The sequence below is a fragment of the Polypterus senegalus genome, chromosome 9 (genome assembly GCF_016835505.1).
Source record: "Polypterus senegalus isolate Bchr_013 chromosome 9, ASM1683550v1, whole genome shotgun sequence".
In the NCBI taxonomy this organism is placed as follows: Eukaryota; Metazoa; Chordata; class Cladistia; order Polypteriformes; family Polypteridae; genus Polypterus; species Polypterus senegalus.
Window position 1 is genome coordinate 111,919,652 of NC_053162.1, and position 25,201 is coordinate 111,944,852.

Sequence of the window (25,201 nt, forward strand, 5' to 3'; positions counted from 1 at the left end):
TTTTTTTATAATTTTAAAATTTTTTTTTCTTGGGTTTTTTTAATATATAAATATATATATATATATATATACAATATACACAAATATATAATATTCATATATTAAAAAATTTTTTCTTATTTTTAACCCAATTTATATATATATATATAATATTATATATATATAATATATATACACAATATATAATATATAATATATATAAAATATTAACATATATATATACATATATACACATATATAATATATAAATATACAATATAAAATATTATATACATATATAACTATATTATATACATATATACATATAACAATATACAAAATACAATATAAATACTGTATAATAATTATATATAATATACAATATAACATATAATATATATAATACATAAAACACATTATACACAAAAACATATATACACATATATAAAAACATAAAAACATATATACATACACATACATATATAAAATATATATATATATAACATATATATATATATATACATCACCACACACACACATACATATATTATATTATACCAAAACATATATATAAATTTACTATATACATATTATATACATAAATATACATATATAAAACACAAATACATATTCATTATAAATATATACATATATACATATATCATAAAACATATATACACATAAAATAAAAAATATATATATACATATATTTTAAAATAACAATATATTATATATATATACACATAATATATATATATATATATATACACACACATACATCATATATATATATATATATATACTCACCAAAAAGGATTTTGGGGAACACCTGTTAATTTATCATTAATAAAATTATCAATAAAATCACGGGTTTGCTTCAATGCATTTAGGGTGTGGCCCTGGTCAAAAACAATCCCTGAACTCCAAACTAATGTCAGAATGGGGAAAAAGGGGGATTTAGGAAATTTTGGGGGCAGGTTTTGGTTTAGGGGACTTGGGACTCTCTCAGTTACGGGTTTTCCCCCACAAACAGGGTTTACAAAGAATGGTTAAAAGGGGAAAAAAATCCGTATCACCGGAGCGGGAAAAGCCCGTTGATCTAGTGGTCAGGAGAATGGGCACTGATTCAAGTGATAAGAGAAATTTGACTGAAATAACCACTCGTTACAACCCGGTATGCAGTAAAAGGGATTTTTTTGGAACCACAACCCGCCAAAACGGTATGGTTACAACAGCAGAAAACCCCGGACCACTCATCTCCCTTACAAATGGAAAAAGGCCAAATTTCCGAGGACCCAAATTGGACGTTGAAGACTGGAAAAATGTTACCTGGTCTGATAGTTTGATTTCTTTAGACATTCAAATGGTAAGTCAAATTTATATATATATATATATATATGTATATATATATATATATATATATATATATATATATATATATATATATATATATATATATATATATATATATATATATATATGTATATATATATATATATATATATATATATATATATATATATATATATATATATATATATATCGTATATATATATATATATATATATATATATATATATATATATATATATATATATATATATATATATATATATATATATATATATATATATATATATATATATATATATATATACATATATATATATATATATATATATATATATATATATATGGAAGACTGCCGGCTTCCGAGGTCGGTCCGCACCCCAGGCCGACAGGAGAGCTCTCCAGACAGCGGGATCGTGTGCTCGAGGGTCCAGCAGGGCCTTATGGACTCTGTGGTGTTTATACACAGCCCTGCTGGATACCTTGGGCCACCAGGAGTCGCTGTGGGGGACTTATGGGCTCTGTTGTGCCTTATGACCGAGAGTGCGCCACGGTCACGTGACAGGAAGGTATGGCGCGCTCCCGGGTTGAAGTCATAGACGATGATTGCCCTGACCGGAAGGAATAACAGACTGCTGGGACAGGAATACCCCGGTCGGGGCCTATAAAAGGACGGTGCCTCAGTCCAGACACTGAGCTGTGCTGGGTGGGAGAGGAGCAAAGTGTCTGGGCGAGGAGGAGAGTTTATTGTGTTTATTTGTAGTTAATGAGTAGTGTGGAAGGTGCTTGGTGCACTGAAAGAATAAAAAGATTCTTGGACTATTACCTGGTCTCGGGAGTTGTACCTGAGGGTTCGAGGGTGCACTACTGCCCCCTACTGCCACAATATATATATATACATATATACATATATACATATATATATACATATATATATACATATACATATATATATATATACATATATATATATATATATATATATATATATATATATATATATATATACATACATATATACATATATATATATATATATACATATATATATATATATATATATATATATATACATACATATATATACACATATATATACATATATATACACCTGTTGTATTCATTCCTATTGACACTAGAGTCCTGGATGGCTACGAAAAGAGTCATAATACTGGGCCACTTGAATCCCTGAAGCCAATGAAAAAACTCGTAATCCTGGCCCACCTTAAATTTCTTCGCACCTCTCCAACAGCAACTTTTGTTTTGTAAATGTGTTGATCAGCACAAGCAACAAGCAGCAAAATTTAAGGCTTGTAAACATATCTAAATTAATAAATTCTCTGTGGAAGGTTCTGTTTAACAAAGTTCCTGATTTGAAGATTGTGAAACAAATGTGTAGCTGGAATGTTAAATTGCTATCCCATCCCCACACCACCAGAACAAAATGACAGAGCTCAACTCGGGCAAAAAGTTCTCCCATCTCAAGCCAAGTCTCCTTATCTGTGTGTGAGGTGCTTAGAGTTGTATAGGGTAAATAATATAGTATATCATTATTTGGAATACATGCATTTCATGTGTGTTCCGTATCTACAAAGATCTGGGTAAGTGTAGGCTGAAAGGAAATGCCAAGCAAGAAATGCTGAACACATACCTAAAGCAGAAACTTTTCCATGTTATACTAATAATGACGTGAAGTGTATAATGTGTGAAAACTTTAGTCCAAATATCAAATAAAAATGTGTGCTTTAATTCAAGAATATAGCCAAAGAAAAAATAAAAAGCATTCCATTTATTTGTTGCTGTCAATGAGTTATAAACCCAAGCTCAATTGGCAGTTGACAGGAAGTTGACATGTATCCTTGCATGGTGCAGGGGTAAGAAATGCTGCCTTATATCTCAAAAGTACCGAGTTCGAGATTGGGCGCTCCATGTTTTGAGTAATAATAAATAATAATAATGCATTTTATTTATAGGCCACTTTACTTTTGTAGTAAATCTCAAAGTGCTACATAATAATTTAAACAAAGGCAAAACAAGTTAAAAACAGAGATAAAACAAAAATAATTAGTAGCATTCTTGTTAATGCTTTTCTAAATAGAAAAGTCTTTAGCTGTTTTTTAAAACATACCACAATCTGCTGTGTTCTCAGGCACTCTTGTAGGGCATTCCAGAGCCATGGAGCAGCCATTGTATGAAGTTTTGTCATAGGGGGCAAAAGCAGTAGGCTAATTTCAAAACTGATTTTTCTTGTAGTGGATTGTACTATAAGGAGTTCCTTATAATATTGTGGAGCATTTTCATGGATACACTGGTGAGTAAGCAGACAAAGTTTGTATTCAATATGGAGGTGAATAGGGAGCCAATGAAGTGACCAAAGGATTGGTGAAATGTGGTCATATTTCCGCACTCTCATCATGATCCTTGCACCATATTTTGAATTTGTTGTAGTTTTTGAAGGCTCTTGTTGGGTATCCCAATGAGGAGTGCATTACAATAGTCCAGCCTGGAGTTGACAAATGCATGAACCAGCTTTTCAGCATCACAGAGGGAGAGGCAGGGATGGAGTTTGGCTATATTTTGGAGATGAAGGAATGCAATTTTACAAAGGTGATGGTCATGTGTATCAAATGACAGATGGGAGTCTAACTTGACACAGAAATTTGTAATTGAAGGGGAGAGGGCAATGGTACGGTCAGAAAAGGAAATACAATTTATGCAGGAACGAAGTTGATGGGGGTACCAATTAAAAGAGCCTCAGCTTTGGTGCTGTTCAGTTTGAGGAAATTCTTGGACATCCAAGACTCAATCGTATCCAAGCAAGAGGAAAGAGTTAATGGAGGTGTGAGGGAGGTCGAATCCAGTCTCACATAAAGCTGCATATCATCTGCATAACAGTGGAATGAAATTCCATGCCTGCCGATGATGTGACCCAGGGGTAGCATATAGATGTTGAAAAGGGTCGGCTCAAGGACTGATCCTTGTGGGAACCCACAGGTGACAGTGTGGGTACGAGATTCAGCGTCACCCAGGGCCACATACTCAGCCCTATCTGTGAGAGAGGACTGAAACCACTCCAGAGCAGTGCCAGAAAGTCCAATTATATAGTGGAGACGATGGAGGAAAATATAATGAGCCACTGTATGAAATGCAGCTGTGAGATCCAGAAGGATAAGTAGTGATGGACCCAAACCCGCGACAACACGTCCAGACACCAGGTAAAAGTATCAGAAATAATTTTAATTTCTTGAATAATGTGCACAAAGCACCTCCACCCCCACAATACTCAATAAAAATCACTAATCACAATACAATAACCACAATAAATCCTCCTCTCCACCCAGCAGCTCCGTCACCCTTCCTCCCAACTCCGGCTCTGCTTTCTGGGTTTCCCACAGTCCTTTAAATAGTCCTTGACCCGGAAGCGCTCCTGTCATTCAGTCCACGTAATCCAATAGCACTTCCGGGTCAGATGAAGATTTCTATTTTTCTTCAGCCTGGAAGTCCTTCTGTCCTTCCATCCCCATGACTTGGAGTACTTCTGGGTTATAATAGAAACAACAATCTTCATGTCTCCCTGCAGCGTCTCCTAGCGGTCCCCACAGTATCCAGCAGTGCTGTAAAGCTGAACTCCATTTTCCATGATGCCCTGCGGGAATCCGGGGCACCTCCATGTTGCAGGGAGGACTCCATCTAGCGGCCTGGATGTACTGACTGGGATAAGCTGCCGACCATGTCTCACACCAGAAAACAGCTACAATTCAAACGACATTCAAGTAATATGAATACTTAAATAATGAATATAGCATGGAGAAGCGGCGAACAGCCAGCGCGTATGTCCTCTCCAAGCTTCTTTATTAAGTAGTGTGTAGTGAGCTGCTAATTATTATTATTACTATAATATAACAAAAACATACATTTGATTTGAGTCTTTAACACCCCGTGTAAATTTTGGCTACTTAAAAAAAATCAAGAGCTAACTTTTACATTATTCAGTTTTATTCTCTCAGTGACGTTATTGTGGTACAACGAACTTGCCTCTCCCTCTCCGAGTTGGTAGAATTTATCTCCATTCTTTTCACAAGAGTATTGCTGTGACTGATGCCTGCTCAGAACTTTTTGTTGTACCGGCAATCAAAGATACAATGTCCCGTGACCGCTTTCAGACAGGACAAAGGTAGGACTATAACAACAGACAGATTCTTCGTAGCAATTTCACTTGCTAATAGACTGCTGCACCGCAACACAACTCTGCTTGGCACCACAAAGTACAATAGGACTTCCACTTGCAGCTATAGTCACTTTAGAATGCGAGCAATATGCCACGCTAGTGTTCTAGATCTTGCAATGTCATGCAGACGGTGTATGCGCCGGGGTAAGGGACAGCAGGCTGCTTGTGTTGATTGATACGTTTACAAAACAAGACACTGAGGGCGAGGTGCAAAGGGATTTAAGGTTTTTCGTTGGCTTCAGGAATTCTAGTGTTAATTACATTAGGTTTCCTGACTGCTAAGAACTGCTCTATCAATTAGGTTTTTTATACCCGACTTCTCTTAATGAGAAAATTCGCTTACTGTTATCAAGACCAGTTATTTACTTATTCACTTATCTGTTTCTACTGTGCCTTGTGCCTGATCGGCACTCTCTCACTCTCTGCTTTATGTACAACAGAGCTCCTCTCTTAACCTCTTTAACGTCAGCCACCTACCTGTACACAAAATAAATGCTTTCTTTAGGAATGGAAGCATATTTCCTCGCTTGCTAACACTTTACTTTTCAAGTGCTAAATGGTGTCCTATCCAAATATTCTTTATATGCCTTAATATCTTAATATCATATTCACCAAATCCTCCATGCCCCTGTATAAAAATACTACATGCAGTAGCCTATATTCAATGTTGGACTCATTTATTTCCTAATTTACATTTAAATATTTAGTGCCATTTCTAACTAATAACTGAATAAACATACAAACATAAGTACAAAGATATATCAAGTCCGCTTTATGCTTTTACAGCACCAGTTAATATTTCAAAACTCTACTGTAAATGTAAAGTGAGAAAAATTGTGTGTAGACACAGTCCTAATATGTGGTCCTAATTTGTTATAAAATTTGACTCGATTGTGGGTTAGGATTATCGATTAGGAGAGTACAGCTTCAAAAGTGACTCAAAAACAGTGTAGGAAAACCAAAAATCTTTTGCAATTGTTTCCTTATGAAATACAAAATCACAAGTAATGTCATGCAGCGCATTCAGTAAACATACAGTACAAACAGAAAAATTTGTGGCAATGTCAACTGTACAGAGAGCAGCATATATTTTACCTGATTTCTCCTGGGTGTCAATGGGATGGGTGATGCACCAAATACTGTAACTTTGTTCCTCTTCATTGTAGAACATTTCTTCAAACAGAATAGGCACTGTACCTTCCACAGAGAATCCTGGACCAAATGTGATTGCCCTGTTTTGTATAATGACATCCTGTAGCAAAAAAAAAAAAAAACAGCTAAAATTAAACTCTAAACACTACCATTTTCAAAATAAAATGAGCACACCATTCTAGTAGGTAGGAGAAACAATTGCATAGAACAGTTGGAGAATATAAAGACTTTACATACAGTGACCAAGCAGGAATTAGAAACTAGACATCCAGAGCTGTGAGACAGCAATATCAATTACCATGTTATCATAATGCCCTCCAGCTAAACTCAATTAAATTTCACATAATACTTTACATTTGTTAAAGGAAGCAGTTGTGTTGTTTCATGTGAAATGTAATATATAAAAGTATAATTTCTATTTATCTAATTTTTAATGTCAACACATATCAATAAAATAAGAAAAGGTAACATTTTTTGAGAATAAAAACAAAATTACAGTATTTCAATACTCATTTTCTGTTTTGAATATTTTGCATGATTGCTACTGTTTAATTTATACAATGTATTTATTTCTGCCCAATTTAGAGTCTGCAAAAAACTATAAACTACAACAATTAGGATATTATCATAGACAATAATAACAATTTTGCAAACCACTATGTACAATAGAATTTCACATAAAACAGCAGTTGCTTAGAGTAGACAGTGCAGGGCAGGTAGGATCTTGGCACATCAGTAACCTTATGGCCTGGGGAAGAAGCTGTCCCTGAAATAGGTGGAACAAGTGAAAGCATGGGACGGCTGCCATCAGGTAGATAGTTGAGTAGATGGTATGAAGCTGTGGAAGGTCAACTACAATAATTTTAGAAGCTGTACAGACAACCCTTGGGACAAATTTGCGATCCCAGCAAATGAGGTTACCAAACAATACCATGATGCATCTGGTAAGGATGCCTTCAATAGTGCAGAGGTAAAAGTTAATACCTTTGTTGGTTCTCAACCCAACACTCTTAAGCCTCCTCAGGAAAAAGCCGTTCCTGAGGCTTTTTTAGTGGGAAGATGGTGCTGACAGAACACCAAAGGCAGATAACAATGTTGATACACAGGAACCTGAAACTGTTAAATTTCTGCACAGGGGACCCATCGATGTGGAACAGAGCATGCCCGCCTTTGTTCTTTCTGAAGTCAACAATCATCTCCACTGTTTTATCAACATTCAATGAGAGGTTGTTGCCAGGGGACGATACAGTCAGGTCGTTTACATAAAAATATAAGAAATTTGAGAAATGAGAGGAGACCATTAAGTCAATCAAGCTAGTTTCATTAGCTAATAGCTAAGTTGTCCCAATATCTCTCATCGAGATTCTTCTTAAAGGTTTCTGCTTCAACTACATCACTCGGTAGTTTATTCCAGAGTCCTACATCTCTCTGCGTAAGGAAGTGCTTCTTGGCTTCAGTTTTAAATGTCCTTCGCCTTAATTTCCACTTATGTCTTTGAGTACATGACTCAACCTTAAGCTGAAAGAATGTTGCTGGATTTACTTTATCAGTGCCTTTGAGGATTTAAATACCTGGATTAGGTCTCCACACAGTCTCCTCTGTTCAAGACCAAACAGGTTTAGTTTTCTTGAGTCTGTCAAGAGTAGGACAGCTCCTTACTTCCTGGGATGCACTTCAATGCCCTCCTCTGCACAACTTCAAGTGCTGCTATGTCTTTTCTTGTACGCCATGGTGACCAAAAATGCACACATTACTATAGATGCAGTCTTACAAGTGTATTATATAGTTTGAGCATAACGTTCCTAGACTTAAATTCAACAGATTTTATGATTTAACCTAACATTTTATTTGCCTTTTTAATTGCTTCTGTGCATTGCTTAGTTGACGAAAATGTTACATCAACATATACCCCATATCCCTTTCAAAAGTTGCTTCCTATATGATGGTGTCTACAATCTTGTATTGGTAATTGATGTTCTTTTTGCCCATGTGCAGCACTTTGTACTTTTCAGCATTAAAATGTTTTTTGCAAGTGTTCACCAGATTCTGAAAATTGTCCAGGGGCCTCATGAATAAATGGTGCATACGCACCAAAATGTTGCATACTCCCATTTCCCTACTCAAATCGTCATGTATAAAACCTAAACTTGGTTCTCTAAAGTTCTCTGGTTGGTTTTGCAAACTGGCGGCACCCAGCGTCAAAGCAGTGCTACTGTTCCTATGTGGTTTCCCTTTCTTTTTATAGATCCACATCCTTGACGCAACTTTATCATATAAACTGAAATTAACCGCATATTGTTTATTAGTTTAAGGCATCTGATTGTAATTAACCTGTAACAATATAATGGTCCACAGAAAAACCAAACTATTCCAAATACCATAGCTGCTTTGTTACTCTCACTGCACCTGATGCTTCTTTCAGTTGCTCCCATTTTTCCATATTATTCTCACTTCACCACTCGGAGTATTTATATCAATGTATCCAAGTGTGGAATCACAGCTCTACAGCAGCAGATCGGAAAGAGAATTATCAGTATACAGCATCTAGCACACACTGCCTCAGCCATGCTGCCTATATAAGCTGCATTCAAACTGCAAACGCTTCAGAGCCTTTCCTGTGCTGACCTCGCGGCTCAGAAACAGTTTCATCCCAAGAACAATAAATGCAATCAATCAGTCCATCAAGTGCTCCTTGTAGAACTGTTTGTACTTATAAGTACAATTACCTCACTATAAACTTGCAATAGTTATAATATTGCACAACCATAGCCACTTTAGCGTGTATTTACATATGATGACGATATCATTTTTAAGATGAAATGCAGTAAAATATGCCAATTACATTCATTATATAAATAAACGTTAACTTCATTTAAATAATAAATAATTACACATGTGAGGACACGGTGTCGCAGAGCTACAAAGGAGTTGGCGCCCCGTTCATGGATTGTTTCTGCCTTGCTCTGTATTCTTGCTGAGGCTGGCACGACACTGGATGGATAGATGGATAGAATAATTAAACATGTACTACAAAGATATTTCAAAGTTCCTTAAATGTTTTGAAAAATCGTCATTCTCAGCTTACAGATGGCTTTACATCTATTATAGAGCCAATTGTGTGGCAATTGGGTATTTGGAAAAAGAAAAGAAAGGACATGAATTGGGGGTTAGTATGTCTGAATGAGACAGTACTGCTGCAATAAATTATTTCATCGAATGTAGCGCACGCCGCAGCAAGCAGCTTGCATGGGGCAGGAACAATCTCTGGACGAGGCATCAGCTTGTCACTATCACTAAGCCACCATGTTCCCATGTTTAATACATGCTTTAATTCCTATCATCATGAATATATCATCAAGTATACATCTCAGTATTTAAATTATTCAGAGAGCTGTAATATCATGTCGGAGGAAGAGAAAGCCCGTTTAAGAAGTACATAGTAATTCACACACATTGAGCACATACAAGAACACATACAAAACGAAAGCATTTAACATGCTACTTTAGTTATGATAGTATTTGAGAAACTAGTAAATTAAACAATTTTAAGATGAAGTTTATGATGTTCTACTTCAATGACAAAATAAAGTAAATGATTAAAGTGGAAATTTCGAGATTAAAGTTAACATATTGAGCATTTTTCCCCACTGTGTCCATATTTTTTATTTCTTTTCTCTGTACCCTAATAAGCTTTCATATGACACTCAGACGGTGGGCTACGGCTCGCCTTTTCACGGTGACTTTGATATCAGACAACTACTTTTTTATTTCGGGCACTGTTCGACTTTGTGAACTTCAGCTTTCAAGTTTTTCCGAAACGCTAAGTCACTCAATCAACTTCCTTTTGTTGTTTAAACCACGGTTTAAACCAACAAATAGTATGGTTTTTCCCTGCCTACACTTGGTATTCACTGAAATTCTAATTCCCCCCGTGCTTTTCTCATTACCTTTTCACAGAATGCTGAGCTTAAGGGCTATTTATATTGATTTGCATATTCAAAGAGGCGTAATTCATTAACCGAAGTTCCACTGTACTTACACACATTAAGTATGTTTCATTTTGTGCCATGCGCCATAACAAACTTTCGAAAATAACGTCTTCTTTTTGGCGGTTTCATTCCTTTTTCCGTTAACAGAGAATTTATTTCATGGCAGACACACACAAGGGCCACCCCCAGACCCCCTTCCTTTTTCTGCACATCTGCTGTCTGTGCACCTACCACGTGGTTGGCTCCCTGCCTATATACATTAACGACATTCAGAGTTCATGTGCCTCATCACTCACCTCCTTACTTTCCTCAGCTGTTTGTCATGCTCACTGCTCCCTTATTCTTTACTTTACCGCTTCAAGGGTGGAAGGACTGCTCATTCTTCTTTCAGGCTACCTCTAAACCTCATCCATACTTATTCCCCCATGTGTAACATATCCAATGGGAGCACCAAGTCTCAAGTGCTGCGTTTGATTGTAAGCTTATTGAATGGGATGAATGCACTATGCCACACAGACCAGGTGTTGAGGCTTTAGACAGGACCCTAAAAGACATCAGAAACACGCCAAAAATGATGGAAGCCTTGACAGTCATGCTGGCTGGAGACTTCCGGCAGACCTTACCAGTTGTTCCAAGAGGAACACGCACCAACGAATTTAAAGCAAGTCTGAAGTCTTCATACCTATGGCCTAAGACCAATGATCTTACCTTAAAAATAAACATGAGGGTTTACTTGAAATATGACCAAAAAGCCGGAGAGTTCCCTGCTCTCCTCAACAAAACAGGTGATGGCAATTAAAATTGAACAGAACTGTAAAATCAATGTTCTTAACAATCTCTGTCTCCTGGTGAATACCTTACAAATCCTTATTAAAAATGTTTACCCCAACCTACGAAATCTGAAGGAAAAGGAAGTCTCATGGTTGAGGGAGAGAGCTATTCTATCACCAAAAAATGACACGACTTCACATGTAAACACCATTTTACTTCACCAACTAACTTCCGAAACAAAAACATAGAGCATGTCGACTCTGTTGTAGAACTAGAGGATGGGGTGCACTATCCAGTAGAGTTTCTTCATACTCTTAATCCTCCGGCATGTCTCTGTATACTCTACTTTTGAAGGTTGGCACACCAATTATATTACTATGAAACTTACAACCACCAAAACTCTGCAACAGCACCAGGCTTCAGATCAAATCTCTGCACAAGAACCTCATTGAGGCAACTCTCTTCACTGGGACTGACTCAGGGGAGACTGTATTTATTCCTCACATCCCTCTCATACCCTTTGACCTCTCATTCCAATTCAAAGGCCTCCAATTTCCAGTAAGGGTCTGCTTCACCATGACAATAAATAAGTCACAGGGCCAAACTCTAAAAAAGGTTGGTATTGACTTGACATAAGATAGCTTCTCACATGGTCAACTGTACTTTGCATGCTCAACAGTAAGCTCACCAGACAGCTTGGTCATTTTACAGCCCAAGGGCAGAACTACAAATGTCATTTACAAAGAGATCCTTATATCCTAACAATGTGCATTTCTCAAACACAACATTTACAGTCATAAATTAAACTCTTTACAATCATCATATTCACTCTCAATACTAAAATAAGCTTACAACAATTACATTGACAATCATGTTACATTATTTTTTAAATGTTCCATCCATCCATCATCCAATCTGCTATGTCCTACCAAAGGGCCACAGGGGTCTGCTGGAGCCAATCCCAAACACCACAGGGCGCAAGGCAGGGACAAACCCCGGGCACGGCGCCAGCCCACCACAGGGCACACACGCGCACACACACACCAAGCACACACTAGGGACAATGTTTACTTTACTCTTTCATAACTTCTTTACCACACTACTTCTCCACTGCGAAGCACGGGTATTTTGCTAGTATTCTACAGTTAGGTCCATAAATATTAGGACAGGGACAACTTTTTTCTAATTTTGGTTCTGTACATTACCACAATGAATTTTAAATGAAACAACTCCGATGCAGTTGAAGTGAACTCAGGGGGTTGAACAAAAAGATTGCCAGATGCTGGGTTTCCTCCTTTTTAATGCTCTGCCAGACCTTTACTGCAGCGGCTTTCAGATGCTCTTTGTTTGTGGGCCTTTCTTTCCAGTTTAGTCTCCAACAAGTGAAATGCATGCTCAATTGGGTTAAGATTAGGTGACTGACTTGGCCATTCAAGAATTTTCCACTTCTTTATAATAATAAACTACTGGGTTGCTTTGGCTGTATGTTTTGGGTCATTGTCCATTTGTATCATGAAATGCCGCCCAATCAATGTGACTGCATTTAGCTGGATTTGAGCAGACAGTATGTCTCTAACACCTCAGAATTCATTCGGCTGCTTCTGTCCTGTGTCACATCATCAATAAACACTAGTGTCCCAGTGCCACTGGCAGGCATGCACACCAAAGCCATCACACAGTCTCCACTGTGTTTTACAGATGATGTGGTATGCTTTGGATAATAAGCTGTTCCACGCCTTCTCTATACTTTTTCTTGCCATCATTCTGGTAGAGGTGATCTTGGTTTCATCTGTCCAAAGAATGTTTTTTCAGAACTGTGCTGGCTTTTTTAGATGTTCTTTAGCAAAGTCCAATCTAGCCTTTCTATTTCTGAGGCTTATGAGTGGCGTGCACCTTGCAGTGCACCCTCTGTATTTACTTTCATGCAGTCTTCTCTTTATGGTAAACTTGAATACCGATACGCCTACCCCCTGCAGAGTGTTGTTCACTTGGTTAGCTGTTGTGAAGGGGTTTCTCTTCACCATGGGAATGATTCTGCGATCATCCACCACTGTTGTCTTCCGTGGACATCCAGGTCTTTTTGCATTGCTGAGTTCACCGGTGCTTGCTTTCTTTCTCAGGATGTACCAAACTGTAGATTTTGCCACTTGTAATATCGTAGCAATTTCTCGGATGGGTTTTTTCTGTTTTCAGCTTAAGGATGGCATCTTTCACCTGCATGGACAGCTCCTTTGACCGCATGTTGTCTGTTCACAGCAAAATCTTCCACATGCAAGCACCACATCTCAAATCAACTCCAGGCTTTTTATCTACTTACTTGATAACGACATAACGACGGACTTGCCCACACCTGCCCATGAAATAGCCTTTGAGTCAATTGTCCAATTACTTTTGAGCCCCTGAAATGAAGGGATTGTGTTAAAAAAATGATTTAGTTGCCTCATATTTTTATGCAATCGTTTTGTTCACACCACTGAATTAAAGCTGAAAGTCTGCACTTCAACTGCATCTGAGTTGTTTCATTTAAAATTCATTGTGGTAATGTACAGAACCAAAATTAGAAAAAAGTTGTCTCTGTCCAAATATTTATGTACCTAACTGTATAAAAGTGCACATGTTAATTTAATAATTGGACTAAAGTCTTCACACATTATACACTTCACTTCATTATTAGCATAACATGGAAAAAGTTTCTGCTTCAGGTATGTGTTCAGCATTTCTTGCCTTGCATTTCCTTTCATCCTATACTTGTACAGATTGCTGTAGACTCGGAACCAAGGTTATTATAGTTTTGCCTTGTTATAGTAGTTTTTATTTCTATATTTTTTTCTGACCTTACTTGGAAATTCAGTTTAGTTTTCCTTCATCGTGTATTTTTAGTTTTTATTTTACAAAGACATTTCTATTTTATTTTTATATATTTCTGTTTTAGTTTTAGTAATTATGGTACGGAAATCAAATCAAAATTAATAATATATTGAACAATTATTATAAAAGTAAAGTTGAATAAATCCCACACTGCAGCTGCATGAATAAAAAAATAATCGAGAATGTGTTCAGGTGAAGTACCACTTCCGGTTGATGGATATGGCCCAAAAGTTAATACAGATCTACAATTTTGGTGTAACAAACACATGCCAAATTTCATCTATCTATCTATCTAGTTGCGTTTGTATCTGAGTTATCATGTTTACAAACACACACAGTTCAACAAAAAAAAAAAAAAAAGTATTTTCAGACTCGGGGGAATTCTAAAACGTCAAGATTAATCAAAATCTCAAAGTCAAATTTTTTTCATGATTACTATACTTTCTCTATACTTCGTATACTTTGTGTGCAAAGTGGCAGGTGAATTACTGTCAATAAAAACCAGGCACCTGAGAAATATACTGAAATGCTACTCACCCGTGATTTTTCTGTCCATACAGTAAAGATTTTGTTGACCAACACATTACAATTTCAATCGTTTGAATTACATCTTGATATACAATAAGTGTAAAGAAAGGTGGCGCGTAAATCACTTTCTTTTCCACATCCTATACGCGCCCATATTTAGCTTGCTCTGTCACTGCAAATGTTGTGTGAACAGCCGCTCTCCATCACTAGCTACTGTTCACTTGATGAATATGTGCGGGCAGCTCGTGGTGGATGACTTTCAGTTTTAGAGTTAAAAGTTATAAGGGTTAGCAACTAGCAGCAAGAATATTTATTCAAAAACAAAAACTATAAAATTATTTTAGTAAATTATTATTTTATTTCAGTTAGTTCTTTCCAGCTACTTTAATGGTTTTGTTTAGTTTTTAGTTTTTGATTTCGGTTTTGTTAATTATTTTATTTTAGTTTACAAAATTGTTTTTTAATAATAGTTTCAGTTTTGATTTTAGTTTTCGTTAACTATAACCACCTTGCTTGGAACACACAACCTATACAACTCCAGGTATCTCAAGCGCAGATAAGAAGACTTGGCTTGAGATGTGAGAACGTTTTGCCCGAGTTGAGTTCCATCGCAGGGGTGGATGTGATAGCAGGCTGCTTTTTACTTGTGCTGATCAACAGATTTACAAAACAAACACATATCAGCCACATACAATGTCTGAGCTGAGAGGCTCAAAACAAGCAAAGAAATTGTAAGGCTTTGTAGTTCATAACTGCCTGCAGACTTTTCCACAGTTGACATGGATTACCTTTGTTAAAATAATTTCCCAACCTGCTTCTGTACTGAATCTTAGCTGCTTTTGTTGTACTCTGTGTCATTTAAATTAAAATGTGCAGTCCACACCCTCAAGCATATGTGAACAGAGCTATTTAACCACAACTTCTAGTAGGATGCAGTACAGGCAGGCGCACACAAGAACCTGACACATCCTATCACGAACTTAGCATATTGATACAGATTTTCTGCATAATCTTTAAAAACAAACCAGTCAGTTAATTCTAAACAGCTTTACAGTTTGGATTCATGTTTGAGTCATACTGCCAGCTTAGTGCACTAAAGTACCTTACTTGTAAGCAGGCAGTAGAATCACTGATATGTGGTTAGACTTGCTAAAATGTGGGTGCAGGGTTGACTTGTAGATGTCTTTAACAGTGATTGCCTCTTAAGAATTAAGATCCTGGATGATTCTTAGAGCGCAGATGTCACCTCCTTGCCTTCATTCTTTTCCTTCCTGTCTTTCTCCCCTTCCTAGATCTGCCATTCCCATTAAAAAGCAAAAGTTTGCCGCCAAAACATTCTTTCCCCTCTCGGTCGTTATGGAAAGCTGATGCCGGCAATAGGCACCTGGAATATTTACCGGGCAGGATCCACCCAGACTTGGACATCATCAAAAGTGCCTGAAGGGCTATTTAGAGACACCCTCCCAGCCAACATTATAAAGTGATGGACAGTCCAGCAGGCCAACCCAACAGTCAAATTATGTAGCCTTGCTACAATATGATGGCCTCAAATATCTTTTTCCAGAGAACTCTTGAGGAAATATTTATACATTGTTTCATCCAGAAAGTTAGGTAATGAATGATTAAATTCAACACAATTTAAAAACACTGTTTCTTACAGTCTCTAACAGCACAAATGATCCTCACTTTCTCTTTACAAATAAGAATGACTGGGGTCTCAGGCTGTGTATCAACTATACAGAGCTTAATAAAATAACTATTAAGAAGAATTGATTTATCAGTGATTTTTCAGTCTTTTGTAACCAACACCTTTTGGCATGTCTTGGCAGTTTTTGATTTGGTTATATCAATGACACACTGATATATTCTAATGATTATCTTATGAAATACATACAATTGCCAACCATGTCAGATAAATCCTTAAATGATTTTGTCAGAATAAATTATAGCTTCATTTGACTAATCAAGTAAACTAATTACTTTCGCTGCTGTTCTTTGATATCCAGAACCATCACTTTTTTTTTTACCGTGTCCTGTTCGGCTGTGAAGCAATCAGAATTGAGGTCTGAATGCTGGCGACTAGCCTTACAGTTTTTCTCTCAGGTGGGCAGTTACAGCTTCTGCTGACGTCACGCCTGATACCAAAACTTTATTAAAAATATTTTAGATGTTTTAAGATTCGAACCGGACACGGAGACAAAAGTGAAAGAAAAAGAAGAGAGAGAAGGAAGAGATGGAGGTAAAGGGGGAAGGGGGGGTTTCATATAGAATAAACAATAAATGAACCAGAGTCCGCTTCTAGACCTGCAGAAAGAGAGGGGGAAAAAACAAACCACAAGACAAAAACATTGCTGCATCAGCTACATGAAGATATATCAAAGTAAAAATGTTTGCTGACAATCATACAGTAATTATTACTAAGGCATTTAGGGCCACCACAACCTTAGATCATGTGCTGAAGATGTCCAAGTCATACTTATGAAATCACCATGTGAGCACCTGTGTGTGCACGCACGCTTGTATGTGTAAGGTTTCTCTATAGGAGCATCCAATAGTGAGTGTGAAGGGCCACAGACCTGCCCCCAAAAACGTGCAGAAGATGGAGGGAGTTCCAAGCCCAGAGATCCAGAGGTCACCCCAGAGCGGAGACCCCAGGGAGGCCGTCACCAGAGAAGCCCCAACCCCCACCGAGAGGCGCAGAGGATCACCCGGGGTCACAACCAGCAGCCGGCAGAGTCCCGGAGATATCAACGGCAAGCCCTCAGGCCGCCCGCAGCCGCTCCCCGAGTCGGCCGGGCCCGGAACCCAGCAGCCCGGGACCCAGGCGACCCACCCCGCCGAGGATCCAACAGAGCCCAGGGAACCAGATCCCACCAGGCAGCCACCGGGAGCGACCAGACAGATGCGTAAGGCAGGGGGAGGGTAGGCAAAGATGTTGTAGTATTGCCAGATGTCCCAGGAGAGGGGAGGAGTCCAAAACCCCACCTGACATATACAGTCACACACAAACACAGTCATACACTCCCTCCCTCATGCTCTCACATACACATACAACCCAAGACTTACAAGGATGTACGCCAGACACCCATTCACACTCCCACACACACCCTACCTAACTCTGGTCCCGGTGCTGCCGCACCTGAGGTACAGCCATTCCTGGACGTCAGAGTTAGCCCGTTCCGCAGGGGTAATAGTGAGCAGGCACCCCATCCAACAGAGCAAAGCAACCCACCACTCCAGACCACAGGCAGACGGCCAGCTCCCACTCCTAGCCTCCAGCCCCGGCAGCTAACTGAGAACAGAGGTGTGATAAGACCTCTAGTCTCCCTCCGCCTGCTCTAATGTAGTGTTGGTGTGTGCTGATAAGGTGCATTTTGTGGTTGGGGGGCGGCAGTGCCGGCACCATGTGGCCTACACCAGCTGATGCCAACACACAGCCCCACCTCCCCCCCAAAACTCTCCGTGACTAGGTGCAGTTTAAAATTGGAAGTGGACACCGCACTGGAGTGAGGCTGAAATTTCCCCACCGGATGCCGTTGAGTGTGCCCACTCCCAAGGCCCTAAGTGTGCATTTGTGTGGAATGTTTTTGTGGAAGTGTTTAATGTGCAAATAAAATTGGGGTGTAGGCTGCCACAGGACTGCGGAAATGGGATCCATACCGCACCCCTGACTTACCCACACCCCAAGGCCCTATGTGCATGTTTGTGTGATGATGTGAAGGAGCAGGAGGAGGGAAATGTCTGAGGATGGGGAGGAACGGCTGAGGGGCCTGAGCCCTCCAGGGAGCCAGCTCCCCTACTGGCCCCAATAGGCACCTCCGTTCCCAAAATCCACCGGGCACGGAGGCCCCAGCCTATCTAGCCATGGCCCAAGCAGCAGCATCACAGAGCCCCACGGAGTCTGAGGCCACCAACCCACACCACCCCAGCAGAATATTTACTCCCATCCCCACATTTACTCAACATTCAGATTAAGTAAGACATAAGACACCCAGGATAAAGCTGGATCCTCCCTCTCCCGGACATCCCCCTCCCCCATGGTGGAACTGCCGCACGTTCCGCCCTCTTCCCGCAGCGCATATGCCAGGACCCAATCCCCAAGGCCCCACCCATATCCCCATCCGGGGACGGCCGCCCCCATACCCTAAGCCACCAGGCCCACACCCAGACCAACCCAGGGGCATTGCAGCCACTAGGCAGCGACCGCAGCCACCGCCAAGACCCCCTAAGGCCCCACACACAACCACCAGAAGCCCACCCCGAGGTAACCCAAGCACCACCAGAGTCGGGCAGCAGCCCCCCAGCCCAAGACCCCCCTAGTGAACCCACCCCAGGGATCCCTCCAAGCTCAGACTCTCCACCACATCAACCACAGCATCCCGCAGGACCATATCAATGACCCTCCATCATCGCTATGTGATGGAACCGATCAAAGGAGCCCAGAGAGATTGATTTGAAGTGGAGGCAGAGGCTGTCTCAAGTGTAATATGATCCAATAAAAGATTTCTATACTGGTTAATGCAAAGATTATCTTTTTTTTTCCAGTTTATGAGGATAGTTTTCTTAGCGATGCATATGGCAGTGAGAACCACGTGAACCAAATTTGTTTCAATCGGGACATCCTCTAGGTTCCCCAGCAAGCAAAATGAGGGGGAAGTTGGGATATCACATTTCAGACACTTTGACAGGTCTTCACATACTCTATACCAGAATCCCTGAACAGGTGGACATGACCACAGTGCGTGGATATAACTGTCAGGAATGTTGTCTGTGCAGTGTGTGCAGGTGTCAGATGGCACAAATCCCATCCTGAACATCCGATGACCTGTATAGTGTACTCTGTGTAGAATTTTGTATTGAATTAGTTGTAAATTGGGGTTTCTGATCGTTTTAAAAGTTTTTAAACAGGTTTGGGACCAGAAAGTCTGATCAAAGCTAACTAATAGATCCTCCTCCCATTTGCCTATAGGAATTGCTATTGTATCATCTATTTTGGTCAATGTTTTATATACTTTAGACAGTAATTTGGGGTGTTTGAGATTACAGAAGTCTAATACCCTTGATGGTGTTTGTAATTCTACTTTAAGCTTAAATTTTTCTTTAACTACTGATTTAATTTGGAGATATTCTAAAATCTATTCTTGTCTATCCCAAATTGGGAGACTATTCTGTTAAATGGAATGAAATCCAATCCTTCAACTATGTGTTCCATGTATAGAATTCCTTTACTTTTCCAGTATGGGAGGTTCATCATTTTATTGTTTTGCAATATGTCAGGATTATTCCAGATGGGTGTGCGTCTGCATGGAATTAGTGAAGACTCCGTCATTTTTAGATATTCCCACCATGCTGTCAGTGAGGTACTGATATTAATACTTTTAAAGCTTTCATGCTTTCTTATTTTTGAGCTAATAAACGGTAGGTCCGAAAGCTCTATAGTATTGCAAAGTGTCTGTTCTACATCTAACCAGGACTCATCCAGCGGGTTATGTTGCAACCATCTTGGTATATATTGGAGCCTGTTGGTTAAGAAATAATGATAGAAGTTGGGTAGATCCAACCCTCCTCTATCTTTGGTCTTCTGTAGTGTTTTTAAGCTAATTCGTGGAGGTTTATCCTTCCAAAGGAATTTAGTGATGGAGGAGTCCAGGGATCTAAACCAATCAGATGATGGCTTGTTTGGGATCATAGAAAATAAGTAATTGATTCTTGGTAAAACCATCATTTTAATTGTGGCAACCCTCCCCATAAGTGATATCGGTAAGGATTTCCATCTAGCAAGATCATCTTCCACTTTCTTTAATAGTGGGATGTAGTTTAGTTTAGTTAGATCTGCCAGCCTGGGAGACACATGAATGCCCAGGTATGTAATATTCCCTGATTCCAATTGTGTATTAAGGGAATTGACAAAAGAGAAATTAATTGGAAGAACTGTGGATTTTAACCAGTTTATTGAATAATCTGAAACTCTTGAAAAGGAGTTTATTAGTTCAATTGCCTGGGAGAGAGAGGATTGAGAATTCTGAAGATAAAGTAACACGTCATCTGCATAAAGACTGATTTTATGTTCTATGTTCTTACACTTTATGCCTTTAATAACTGTAGTTTGCCTGATTGCTGCTGCTAGTGGTTCAATAAAGATAGCAAATAGCGAGGGGGAGAGAGGGCATCCCTGCCTGGTCCCCCTCTGAAGACAGAAGCTATCTGATGTTTGGTCATTTGTCCTGACGATGCTGTTGGTGAACTGTATAAAATTTTTAACCAGTTTATGAAGAAGTTTCCAAAACCAAATTTATGTAAAGTTGCAAATAAGAACTTCCAGTTAACTCTATCAAAAGCCTTTTCTGCATCGAGAGATAATATACTGGTTTCCATGTTTCTGCTATAAGAAAAGTCTATTAAGTTGAGTAATCTACGTGAATTTGTGGATGAATGTCTCCCCTTAATGAAACCAGTTTGGTCTGGATGTATTATGAAAGGGGTTACCTTCTCTAATCTTTTTGCAAGGGCTTTACAAATTATTTTCAGGTCAACATTAATAAGAGAAATTGGGTGATAGCTGGTAGGAAATAAAGGATCTTTGCCTGGTTTTAACAGGAGAATAATGTTGGCTGAATTCATGTTTGGCTGTAGTCTACCATTTTCTTGTATTTCACACATCATTCTGAAGAATGTTGGGCCAGAATGATCCAGAATTCTTTGTAGAACTCTGCTGGAAACCCATCTGGACCTGGAGCCTTCCTATTAGGCATGGAGTTAAGAGCTTCCTGAAGCTCATCTGATGTTAATGGCGAGTCCAGGACTGTAGCTTGGCTATCTGATAATTTAGGAAGTATTATCCTGTCTAGAAACTCATTGATCTCATTATCTGATGGGTTAATCTGTGGTGAGTACAAGGTTTTGTAAAAATCTCTGAAAGTGTTGTTTATTCTTTCAGGGTCATATACTATATTCCCAGTTGAGTCTTTAACAGCAGATATGGCAGTTTCTCTTTGTTTATTTTTAACTGGTTGGCTAAAAACTTGCCTGATTTATTACCGTGTTCAAAGTTTTCTATTCGTAGTCTTTGTGCTAAAATTGTGTTTTTGTCAATAATTCCTTTAAGTTCTAGTTTACTTTTACGCAATTTGTTTTGTAATTCTTCTTCTGGGGATGCCTCTAGAGACTTAATGATTTCTTCTAATTCCTGAATACGTTTGTTTTCTATTTTTTTCTTATGTGATGAGAAGGAAATTATTTTACCTCTCATCACTGCTTTCCCTGCCTCCCAGAGAACAGATGCTGATGTTCCAGGAATGTCATTGTGTTCTAAATATAAAGCCCACTCTTTTTTATAATATTCCACAAAACCTTCATCTTTAAGCAGTGACGTATTAAACCTCCAGTTTTACCTGATGGGATTGTTTTCTTATTTAACAGAGTTAAAGAAACTGGAGCATGATCGCTGACAACTATAGGGTGTATCTCAGTGTCTGAAATGTCAGCCAATAATGAGCTGCTGACTAGAAAATAGTCCAAACGTGAGTGAGAGTGATGAACATGTGAGAAAAAGTATACTCTACGGCTGGGATAAAAGATCGCCATGCATCACAAAGCCCATAATCACTCATATACTGTTTGACTATATTAGTGGAATGCCAACTGCGCTGAGTCCCAGCTGTACTGAGCCTGTCTGAAGAATGATCCATCCAAAAATTAAAATCTCCGCAAGTATAAGTGGACAGTCCAAGTGTTCGGAGAGTACAGAGAAAAATTATGAAAGAATGCGGGTCATCTATGTTTGGACAGTATATGCTAACAATACATAAGCTTTGATTTTGTATAGATAGTTTTAGTATTATAAATCTACCATCTGGATCTGAGACTGTGTCCAATACTTTGAAATTTGTATTTTGTGTATTAAAATAGCTACACCTCTTTGTCTAGAGTTATAGGCGGCAGAGAACAGTCTGGGAAACTCAGATGTTTTAAGTTCATCTGCAACTGTGGCAGACCTATGAGTCTCTTGTAATAAGACAACATCTGCCTGCAGTCTTTTAAGCTGATCAAAATCTTTAATCTCTTCTCTCTAGAGCCAGTTCCATGAACATTCCAACTGACAAACCTTAGTGTACCCATAGTTGTGTGTGTGATTAGCTAATGTATGGTGCCTTCATGTGAGTTAGTTAAGTAAATAAATGTATAATTTAATCTGAAGAAAAAAGAAAGAAAAAAAAAATATATATATATATATATATAAATACAAATAAAGCAATAAATAAGTAAATAAAAAATATATGTATAATAATGCTAATAACAATAATAATATTATTAATGCTGATGATAATAATAATATTAATGCTGAAAATAAATAATAATAATAATGCTGATAATAATAGTGCTAATGATAAAATAAAAAATAAAAATACTACTAATAATAATAGTGCTGATAATGATAATAATAATAATAATAATAATGCTGATAATAATAATACTAATGCTGATAATAATAATAATAATTCTGATAATAATCAGACAATAATAATAATAATAATCAGACAGAACCAAAAGTGTTTGTGGTTGTATGATAAAATGTAATAATTATAATCTAGTGTTTGTATGCGTTGTGTGTGTGGACGAGTGTAGGAAAGTTGTGTGATTGTGTCATGCGGATGTAAAGTTCCAGAAGCAGGTAAAAGAAGGAAAGGAAAGAGTGATAAAGGTTAAGAAAAGAAAAAAAGTAAAAAGAAAAGGTGTTAGAGGTGTGGGGAGGTGAGAGAACAGGTGATCCCATCATCTAAACACGGATATAGCAGAACCATCACTTCAATTTAATGTGGAAGTCGGAGCTTTAAGCATAAGGTTTGGAGCTATTTTATGTCAACAATTTCCAGACACAATGAAAATTCATCCATGTGCTTTCTCTTCTAGAAAACACAGAAGACCCAAAAAAATTATATAAGGGAATTATTAGCAATTAAGTTAACATTAAAGAGAGTAGCAGCAATGGCTGCTGGGTATTCACTTCCCTCTCATCATATAGTGGTGCTAGAAAGTCTGTGAACACTTCAGAATTTTCTGTATTTCGGCATAAATCTATACTAATAGATAGATAGACTACTGACTGACTGACTGACTGACTCACTCACTCACTCACCACTAATTCTCCAACTTCCCGTGTAGGTAGAAGGCTGAAATTTGGCAGACTCATTACTTACAGCTTACTTACAAAAGTTGGACAGGTTTCATTTCGAAATTCTACGCATAATGGTCATAACTGGAACCTATTTTCGTCCATATACTGTAATATACTGCAGCTCGATGGCCATGGGAGGTGGAGTTGCGTCTCGCATCATCACGCTTCCCACGTAATTGACTGCCTGCCCATATAAGATAAATATTCGGGGGTGAAGGACTGTGCTTAGCATATTCATAAGTAAAAATATCTGAATCACAAACTGATGTTAATTATATTTTGTACATGAATACTTATTAAATAATTCCAAATAGTCTGTCTGCTTCCTTTCATAGTTTTTCCGATGGTTGTGCTGCTTCCAGGCATGTATTCTCATATTAAAGCATTTAACCAATCACATTTCAGCCATCATTTGTTGCCAGGCAGAGAGGCCTTTACAATCCATTGTGCAGTCACTCTAACACAGAATAAATGTCGATTAACCTGTTGCTTCAACCAATCAGATTTTGAGTTGGTGTCAGTAGTGCCCTCTAGCAGGCGTATGGCAATGTCACCCGATTCAGACCCATTGATGGATAGAAGCCAATATGAGGAACTCTACGAGGCCACTTAAAGCACTGCAAGTGCTCTGAGCGCAAGATCCTCGCGCACACTACAGCCAACTCCATGGCAGGATTCTGGACAATATTATTTGCCACACACAGACCAGATTTCAAGACCACGAAAACCTGATGTTTGTCACGCTCCTCGAGCCCCAGAAGTTTCGGGAATACAAGAAAAATTTCCCACATGCAGCCTTCTCCAGTTTAAAACAAGAGCCACGGAGCGGTTTTTGATCTGTCTCGCTAAAACAGAACTGACTGTAATGTATGCCATGGATGATTTTGCAGGAAAATCTCCCACTGATCTCCTTGACTTCCTTCATCAGAAAAATCTGAATGAGAGCATGGGGCAGCTGTTCACATTGGTATATTTGGTGGTGACCATTCCCGTGTACACTGCATCTGTCGAGCATACATTTTCAGCCCTAAAGCGAATTAAAATTTATGCCAGAAATGCAACAGGGCAGGTTCGACTTTCAGCATTAGCTTCGATGGCAATAGAAAGGGACTTTTTGATGGAACTGAAATGTACGGATAATCCGTACAACAGAGTAATTGA

At 38.5% G+C, this 25,201-nt stretch overlaps 1 protein-coding gene across 2 annotated transcripts in view; it reads right to left on the bottom strand.

Moving 5' to 3' along the window:
• The window catches only part of ankrd27 (ankyrin repeat domain 27 (VPS9 domain)), a 668,625-nt gene that overhangs the window by 508,030 nt on the left and 135,394 nt on the right, over window positions 1–25,201 (bottom strand). For both annotated transcript variants that reach the window (XM_039763577.1, XM_039763578.1), the window contains exon 4: window positions 6,653–6,809. In XM_039763577.1, coding sequence (XP_039619511.1) covers window positions 6,653–6,809 — 157 coding nt within the window. The remainder of the gene's footprint in view (window positions 1–6,652; window positions 6,810–25,201) is intronic.